This window comes from Somniosus microcephalus, unplaced genomic scaffold (genome assembly GCF_052327205.1).
Source record: "Somniosus microcephalus isolate GS21.2 unplaced genomic scaffold, FLI_Smic_1.0 scaffold321, whole genome shotgun sequence".
Taxonomy (NCBI): domain Eukaryota; kingdom Metazoa; phylum Chordata; class Chondrichthyes; order Squaliformes; family Somniosidae; genus Somniosus; species Somniosus microcephalus.
Genome location: NW_028225508.1, coordinates 341,567 through 351,416, shown reverse-complemented (window position 1 = coordinate 351,416; position 9,850 = coordinate 341,567). Strand labels below are relative to the sequence as shown.

Here is a 9,850-nt window from a genome sequence, read left to right as displayed (position 1 = left end):
GAAAATATTACATTGGTGAGTTACAGCAGAGGCCCATTGTTTGGACAGCACAAAGGTAGCTTTCCTCTAAATCTAACCCATGCTGTACTTGACCCTGTGAACTCTTGATGCTACTGCTGGTTGGCTGATATGTAAAGTGGTTCAATAGCCAGCACCAACACCCCTCACCTAAATGAGCGCAAAATTCAACAGAAAGAAATGGTGGTACAAATGAAGAATTAGAAAGAATATTTTTGGTAAGATCTATCCTTAACTCAGTAGTGGAATAAAACAACCAAACCATTAAATTGAGTGTAATGAAACGTGTACTATTTTGCAGTGAACCACAACAGATATTCACCAAGCAAGTCCTCAACATTTCAGACAGATGACCAAACGCTCTCCATTCAGTATGGTTCAGGCAGTATGACTGGGATCCTGGGCTATGACACAGTCACTGTAAGTATAATGTAACTTTTACTAACAAAGTTATGACAAAACAATGTCAAAATTCTTAAATTGCCCATTCAAGTCAGAGTTCCCTGAATATTAATATCTCCTACTATCAGATCCAATACATTCTTCAAATGCAGGCATAGAGTATTGGTTAGTTGAATAGATCATGTTGCAACAAGCCAATAGGGAGCTTTGTAATGTTAGAGGCCTCTTCTGCATCACCGATTTCCTTCACCCCACCATTGGTGGCCATGCTTTCTGTTGCCTAGGCCCTAAGCTCAGGAATTCCCTCCCTAAACCTCTCCACCTCTCTACCTCTCTCTCCCCCTTTAATATGCTCCTTAAAACCTACCTCTTTGACCAAGCTTTTGGCCATCTGTCCGAATATCTCCTTATATGGCTCGGTGTCAAATTTTGTCTGATAATGTTCCTGTGAAGCCCCTTGGGACGTTTTACTGCAGTAAAGGCGCTATATAAATGCGAGTTGCTGTTGTTGTTGGGTGAAGGGCTTCAGCATGGTAACAGGAGTCAATATGTCAATGGGACTTATACTTTTTAGGCTAATTTATAGGTTCATAACAATGGATAGAATTCAATCAAAGATATTTAGAAATGTAGTGTTCCTATTATCTCATTTTTTAAATTAAAGTCAAGCATTATGACAATTCCTTATCGTTCAGCAGTAACATGTCCTACAACAAAGAACTAAAAATCATTGGCCGTTCACTTTTAATATTTCTGAAATTGCCAATGATACAAAGCTAACGAAGGTGGTAGACTCCAAAGCTGAACAGGAAAAACTACAAGAGGATTTCAATATACTTGGAAGTTGCTATCAACAGTTAAAAAAAACAATATTTTCAAATCTTCAGGGGTCCTGGTCACAACCTCACCCTGGACCCCAAATGGGGCCCACACGCACTGTTGCTGACCTCTGACCAGGTAAGTGAAACCACAGCCAATGATACGCCAGGTTCCTGTGAGGTCAGGATTGCTCAGGAACAGCTGTGGATTTTCACAACCCTGTATCAATAAAGCTAGATTGATTCCTGGGATGAGAGGATTGTCCTATGAGGAGAGATTGATTAGATTGGGCCTATACTCTCTGGAGTTTAGAAGAATGAGAGGTAATCTCATCGAAACATATAAGATTCTGAGGGGGATTGACAGAGGTTGTTTTCACTGGTGGGAGAGTCTAGAACTAGGGGGCATAGTCTCAAGATAAGGGGTTGGCCATTTAAGACTGAGATGAGGAGGAATTTTTTCACTCAGAGGTTGTGAATCTTTGAAATTCTCTACCTCAAAGGGCTGTGGATGCTGAATTGTTGAGTATATTGAAGGCGCAGTCAGATAGATTTTTGGACTCTAGAGGAATCAAGAGATATGGGGATCTTATTGAATGGCGGAGTGGGCCCGAGGGGCCGTATGGCCTACTCCTGCTCCTAATTCTTATGTTATGTTCTAAACTGTTGCCCAGTCAATACTGAATTTTGTTATTTGGTAAAGTATCAGCCCGAGGAACAACAAGCATTTTGTCGTAACATGTAAGTAATGTGTGACCTGGATAACAATGCGCTAATGTGTTTGTTGATGACTCTCAGTAAAATAATTCTTCAGAACAAGTTAGCTTTTTCCTTTTGTCTAGGTATCGAACATAGCTATCAGTCAGCAGGAATTTGGTTTAAGTGAGACTGAACCTGGGAGTTCATTCTCCTACGCTTCGTTTGATGGGATTCTCGGATTGGCCTATCCAAGCATTGCATCATCAGGGGCCACACCTGTGTTTGATAACATGATGTCTGATGACCTGGTGCAACAGGACCTGTTTGCTTTTTACCTGAGCAGGTTGGTTTTCTTACCTTCTTGTACTTCCATCTCCGATGCTCCCTGCTGATAATAGGGTATTTACTTAAGGTCACCACAGAACCTTCTTTCTATAAAGCCGATGGGCCTTTGCTCGCCCTTCCTTGTGTTTGTTCTCTCACCTGGATGAACTGTTTTCATGTCAGGTGACCTCTTCACCTTCTAGCAAAGGTCGAAGCACATCCAACTGGATCCCAATGGACAAATTCAACTCCTTTTAGATGTTTTAATTGACTTATAGATCCAAGATGGGAAATTGGATAATTGCAATCTCTTTCAGGGATTATGGAAAGAACAATGTTTCATTCCAACCAGCACAGTGACGATCAAGTTCTCTTTTCTTATTTATTTCGCAAAATATTGACTTTGGTCTAATTTCCACTGGTTAATGATGCCACATTGGGCCAGCCAATAAAACATATTGTTGATCAGGAATTTTTGTATCTCTGTTTATACTCATTTCAATAACATTCTGGTTAAATTGTTTTTCAGAGAGGCTGGTCAGTCCGGAAGTGAAGTTGTATTTGGTGGAATTGATCAAAACCACTACACAGGTCAAATTAACTGGGTGCCCGTCACTCACCAAGCTTACTGGCAAATCAGCTTGGACAGGTAAATGACTGACCCATTTCACAATTGGCACGCATTCTGTAACAATCAAGTTGCACTCAACATTGCAAGTGGAAATATTAAGTACAATGGGGTAGCAGTTGAGTTAGTGTGATGATATTGCAACACCTTTCAATGATCAGGAATAAACACAGGGAACGAGCTAACTCAATGATAGCTTCCAGGCCACAATTGGACTATTGTTTAAGTCCAGCCTGAGCAAACAGAGGCTCAATCCATCTAAGGGTAAAGTTATTGCAGGCCATTGCTCGCCGAGAGCACACACTGAATACTTGGAGCATCATGTGCCAAGAATCCATCCTGCATGATTTGCTGTTCATTAAAACTGATTGATTAAAATTAATGAACGAGAAATAGGGCCGACTGCTCATTAGACGTGCGAGAGTACAAATTGGACCTCGTTGCACCTATTTTAACGGAGGTAAAAGGGGCACAACAGGCTATTCTCAGGGGCCAATGTCCCATGCCCATAGGATGCCTGGAAGATGTCTGACCCAATATTGGAATATTTAAATTTAGATTCACCTCTTTGGTTCAGCTCTGCTTGTGTTTTTCACAAATATCTTAGTTTCAGGGTTGACAGCAACAACTTGCATTTATATAGTGCCTTTAATATAGTAATGTGTCCCAAGATGCTTCACAGGAGCTTTATTAAACAGAATTTGACATCAAACCACATGAGGAGGTATTCAGGCAGATGACCAAAGGCTTGGTCAAAAAGGTATGCTCTAAGGAGCGTCTTAAAGAAGGAGAGAGAGAGGTAGAGAGGCGGAGAGGTTTAGGGAGGGAATGCATTCAATCAACTGTAACCACCTTTTCCTCTTTCAGGGTGACAATCAATGGGCAGGTTGTGGGCTGCAGTGAGGGCTGTCAGGCCATCGTTGATACTGGTACTTCTCTGCTCACTGGTCCCAGTGGACCCATCAGCAAGATCCAGCAATACATTGGTGCGACTCAAGGATACTATGGCGGGGTAAGGCTCTATGTTACAGATCAGACTTTATAATGAACCAAAGGTGGTTCTAGTGATATATTTTTCATTTTGTAGTATTTATAAGATGATGCTTTACTTAAGAGTTTATTCTGTAGCTAACTCTGCAGTCCCTGATCTGGGAGTGATTGGATGCTGACAGGTACCTGAAACTCTCATTTCCCAGTGCTAACATCCCTGATCTTGATAAGCATGACCATTAACTTCAAAGACTTACAGTGGTGCCCTTGTTTCTGACTTTTGTAGCTAGCTGCAAGATCCAAAAGGATCTCAAGAATCAAGCTTAGCTCCCATCAAAATGACTAAATTTAAGGCCTGTTAAGCCAGGAGTCTATGGGGCTTCCACTGCCCTCCCACTGTAAGTCAGGTGGTAGAGCGCCTGTAGGGCTACAAATTAGGCTGGTCCCGCCTTTGGGTTAGGGTTTCCCGGGCATCTTGTGAAGGGTGGAGCTTCCACCAACTCCAAACAAGACTACTGATGTAGGAGGGCTGGAGATTCTCAATGCTGGGAGTTCCTGTGTGCCCGGTAAGCCCAGCCTCTCAAAGGCCAACGGATCATCAATGCCGGGACACCTGGTGAAACCAGGCTGCTAAATGGTGGATGTGAGTCCCACCGAGGGAACTGGGTTGCAGCCTGCACCCCCAAAGAAAGGTTAAAAATATATTTTTTTAAATTTGACCCCCTTACGAAGGGGGCCAGTGGGGGCATTTTAACTCTCATCCTGGGGGGTTCCCCCAACAGTTCCTCCTCCACAAGCCCAGCAATTAACGGCCATTTTTACAGCCTCTGGGGGCAGGTAGATGGCCTCCATACACTCTTAGGTTGCAGGGAACCTCCCCACAAACCTCAGAATATCCACCGGGATCGATGACGCAGGTTCCTCGCGGGACCATCTTGGCACTTGTGCTGGAATGTAGCCACAGCTGCTTTTAAACGTGACCAACTGTACATCCAATGATTACATCATTGATTTTGCTATTTATACAAGTATTTCCTGCAATGCTTCTCTGAGAACATTCTACTGACAACCATTGTTAAATACTTCACCCTTTTTACAGTACTCCATCAACTGCAACAATCTGTCCAACATGCCCGATGTGGTCTTCACAATCAATGGAATTGACTATCCCCTTTCTCCATCTGAATACACAATCATGGTATGTTTTTGTTTTAATTCGATAAACCTGACTTTGAATGGTTTGACTATGTTCTCTGACTTCAGTATCCAGTAAGATTGCTTCTCAGTTAACTGTAAGATAAGAAAATGAGCAGAAAATTAATGAAAATGTACAAAGTGGTAAGATTGAGTAACTGTACTACATTTAGTTAAAAAATGAACTTCCATATCAATTAATAAAGCAAGAGAAGATGTTAATATTTTATTTATTCATTCTTTTAATATGGGCGTCACTATCAAGGCCAGCATTTATTGCCTATCCCTAGTTGCTCTTGAGAAGGTGGTGGTGAGTCACCTTCTTGAATCTCTGCACTCCATGTGGTGAACGTACACCCACAATTCTGTTAGGGAAGAAGTTCCAGGATTTTGACCCAGCGACGATGAAGGAACAGTGATATATGTCCATGTCAGGATGGTAAGTGACTTGGAAGGGAACTTGGAGGTGATGGTGTTCCATGGACCTGCTGCTCCTGTCCTTCTAGGTGATGGGGATTCGGGATTGGGAGGTGCTGTTGAAGCAATGTTGGCGAGTTGCTGCAGTGCATCCTGTAGATAGTACACACTGCAGCCCGGGTGTGCCAGTGATGGAGGGAGTGGGTGTTTAAGGTGCTGGATGGCCTGTCGATCATGTGGACTGCTTTGTTCTGGATGCTGTCGAACTTCTTGAGTGTTGTCAGTACTGCACCCATGAATGTGTAATGTAGAATAGTGTCTGTGGCACATCGGTGGACCAATTGAGAGACTGATGGACCAAAGATTTTACATTTCTGTGAATTTTTTGATTTAACATAGCATAGTGATCACTAAAGAAGAAACTGTGGATGTTCTTTTCATTTTTTATTAATATACACACAGAAGAATCAGAATTAGCAACAAAGTAGTTCTAGGGAACTGACTCTCACACTTTGCATTTCTTCCAGGTGCAAGGTGACTGCTTAAGTGGATTTGAAAGCATGTATCTTCCATCCTCTTCTGGAGGGCTCTGGATTCTGGGAGATGTCTTCATTGGGCCATACTATTCCATCTTTGACAGAGGAAACAACCGAATGGGCTTTGCCCAAGCTGCCTAATTTATTCATCCAAGATTTCATTTATTCATTTAAGGCACATTCAGATCCCATTTTGTGGCCTTTGCTCATTCATCCACAATGATTGAAGCACTGGACCATAAGGTAACAAGAATTCAAATAAAACCCTGGCGAGCCTCTGGTTAAAGAGTACTCAAGCTCATCTGATTTTGCATGAGATGTAGCAAAGAAAAACCCCTAGAATAAAGTCAATGAACTGAAATGTTTTAATTAAATCGGACCAAACTGACCTACAAATCCAATGAATGGCTCATCAAAATGTGCTTTAAATTGATAATTTTGCAAAGTCAACCTTGGATGACAAACCACTTTGTAGATGCACTCCTATATTTTTTGTCCTTTCTCTTGCCTTGAACCCTAATTGAAGACCTGCCTGAACGTTGGACTGAACCTTTCACTGCTATGTGCAATTGATTGTATGAGCGATGGTCCATTCCAGAGTCAAAAGACATCTCCATTTTAGGTGTTTGCCTCTGTGGTGAATCCAGACTTGTGGGTGGAAAGCACACTGTATGGTGTTAGTAAAACACATGAATGTGTTTGTATGAAATTCCTCTGTCCATTATGAGCAGACGTGTTAATCACTCTTAAAGCAGCAGATAAAGGATCTTCACGCGCACACATGGTGGGGAATTTCCACCTGCACGGCTTGGGCGGTAGATTGGCGTACGGCATTGCCCTTCGCTATAGAACCTGCCCGATTTTCAGAAATGGCGGGCGGGACTTTACCCGCCCAGAGAGTGAAGGTGACAATTATCCCCATTGTGCTTGTTACTAATATCACGCAGCGTGATTTCACCTTGTTGGTGTATGTCAGGTATTTTCTGTCTTTTTTGGGGGAACTTTCATTTCTTTATTACAGCATCTCAGCAAAAGCAAAAAGATAATAAACTTAGAAGTATTGCAAACATTTTTTCTGTTGTTTCTGTTTTTGTTAGCTCTGATTGTGGGTGGGGATGTGGGCTGCACCGCACTTCAGTTACAAACTCATTAGCCCTCGGGCCTCATCTGAATAATCTGAGCGAGCTGCCAGCGACTGTCTCGCCCTCACTTATATACGTATGGGGCTTATCGCCTGTTTCAGGCGGACACCAGGGACGACCGCGAAATGGCTTGGCCCAAGTTTGGATGGGACATTTTTTCAGACATCCTTGGGGCCCAGGACATTGGTCACCAAAATTGGGCCTCGTTGCATCCTCTTTATGGGCGCAAAATAGGCGCAACACGGCCCAATTTCTAACCCCAGAAGTCCCAAGTCACCCAAAGCATGCTAGACTTACCATGTCATGTCTCAAATTAAAAGACAGAAAGGGAAGACTTGCATTTATACAGCACCTTTCACGACCACCAGACATAAAAAAGCGCTTCACAGCCAATGAAGTACTTTTTGAAGTGTAGTCACTGTTGTAATGTAGGAAACATGGCAGTCAATTTGCGAACAGCAAGGTCCCGCAAACAGCAATGTGATAATGACCAGATAATCTGCTTTAGTGATGTTGGTTGAGGGATAAATATTGGCCAGGATACCGGGGAGAGCTCCCCTGCTCTTCTTCGAAATAGAGCCATGGGATCTTTTACACCCACCTGAGAGAGCAGACGGGGCCTTGGTTTAATGTCTCATTCGAAAGATGGCACCTCCGGCAGTGTAGCAGAAGTACTGCACTGGAGTGTCAGCCTAGATTTATTGTGCTCAAGTCCTGGAGTGGGACTTGAACCCACAACCCTTCTTGTCTCAGAGGCAAGGGTGCTACCAACTTTTTGGGCTAGAAATTCAGTTAGGCCCCGCCAGCTGGCGTGCGCCCAAAAGTTAGCGCTGCGCGCGGAGCCAGTTGCGCCCGTCAGAAATTCAGTTTTTGCGCCCCAAGTCGGAACCGGGCGCTATTCCAGGGTGTGCCCGCCCCCGCTTGGGGCGCTGAAACTGAATTTCGGCGCGCTAGTTGCCGCAGCGCCACCCGCTGCGGAGCGGCAGGCTGCGGTACTGCAGGCCTTCCTCCCTCTCTTAAGGGGGAGGTGCCTGCAACAGCGAGATCGCCGCTCGCTAGTGCCGGCAAATGAGCCCGGCACCACGGAGAAGTGCCGGGCTCTCGGAAAACAGCCGGCAATGCCGCGGGGGGGGGTGGGGTTGGAGGAGGCCGGGGAAGGAGGTGCGGGCAGGCGGCCACCGAAAAAGCGGCCGGCCGCACCTCCACCTTAACTCACCCCACTAAGGCTGCAGTACGGCCCCGGTCTCTGAACGTTGTTTGCGGCCGCTACGGAAGAGGCGGTCGCTACTCAATATGGCGGTCGGGCTGGTATCGGGGCGGTAGCGGGGCACTGCGCACACCGATGACGTCATCGGTGGCGGCGCAGCGCTACTGGCTAATGCCGCCATTACCGCAGCGCTGAATATCGGCGCAACCTCATCAAGTGGCGCAAAAGCCCTCTTTGGGTGAAAACTGGGCGCAAAGCCTACTGAATTTCTAGCCCTTTATGTTTTAAATTTTTTATTGAACATTATGAACATTTACAACATCGTGATCATTCCATTGTATCATACAAATCAATTCCGCCACTCTGCACAGCCATTCCTCCACCACACATTAACATCAAAACCTGAAGTTTAATTTGTCTCCTGTAACATATATTAATTGATTGTACTTTAAAAATTGATTGTAAAATACTATCTTTAAATTCCTGTCTGAATAAAGCATCCACAGAGCCTTATAATGATCTTTTAGCTTATATTTAAAATACACTTTTAGATTGATTCTCCTCCCCTTAACAAACAGAGCATTCCTTCTTTGCACAATCACAAATCTAGCCAAACTGAACATTAAATTAAATGCCGCTGCACTAGACTCGGGCAGACTCTCCTGCAATCCCCATCTCAAAATTGAGTCCCACAGGATTCCCATTCTCGCTCTTCGGTCCATACCCAGCAAAAAAACTTCACACAACTGTCGAACATAGTACTTAAAATCATTTAACTGCGGACATAACACCAGTAAATGGGACAGAGCCCCATCCCGTGTCCCACACACTGGGCAAGTTGCCCCCTCCACTCCTCCAATCTTACACAAGACCGTCATGGTAAAAATCTGGTTATGAGCCAATTTGAAATCCAGTTCAATCCACTCTGGACATTTAAAATTTGCCCACACTCCCTTCCAAATCCTGTTGAAGTCCAGCTGTGGGTATATACTCTGCCAAAACTCCTCACCAGCAGGTGTCTTGAATCTCCATTCACTAAATTCCGCATAGTATTACAGTTGTCAGATTGGACCAGCTCTCCCCCTTTTTCCAGCAGAAAGCTTGGAAAAGCCGGATACATTTTATTTCCTTTGGAGATTTCCACATTTATTTCTTCCATCCAATCCTATGGCATTGCACTCACAATCTTCTCATACATGATCCCTATTGCTTTTTCCTCTACCTGCTGATCCTCCTCCCACACCACGTCCCTCACTACCGCTTCCCGCAACCAACCTGGAATTACCTCGTATAATACATCTTTCACATATATAATACCAGCTTTTATAAAAGCTTGATTAAATAATACCTCTCCTTCGATGTTGACCCACCTGTTCATAAATAAGGGCTGTTCAAAAAATTCCTCAGCCCCCTTGGGCATAAACTGCACACTTTTTAAAAATTGGGCCCAAATCTCTACAACCCCCTTATAAAAC

The 9,850-nt window shown here is 44.0% G+C and overlaps 1 protein-coding gene across 1 annotated transcript; it reads left to right on the top strand.

Moving 5' to 3' along the window:
* Positions 1-300: 300 nt before the first annotated feature.
* Positions 301-7,098, top strand: LOC147081879 (pepsin A-like). The gene is made up of 6 exons (XM_085980637.1): positions 301-438; positions 2,081-2,280; positions 2,791-2,910; positions 3,757-3,901; positions 4,979-5,077; positions 6,018-7,098. The coding sequence occupies exons 1-6, from the start codon at positions 406-408 to the stop codon at positions 6,165-6,167; spliced, it is 747 nt and encodes a 248-aa protein (XP_085836763.1). The 5' UTR covers positions 301-405; the 3' UTR covers positions 6,168-7,098.
* The last annotated feature ends 2,752 nt before the right edge of the window (positions 7,099-9,850 follow it).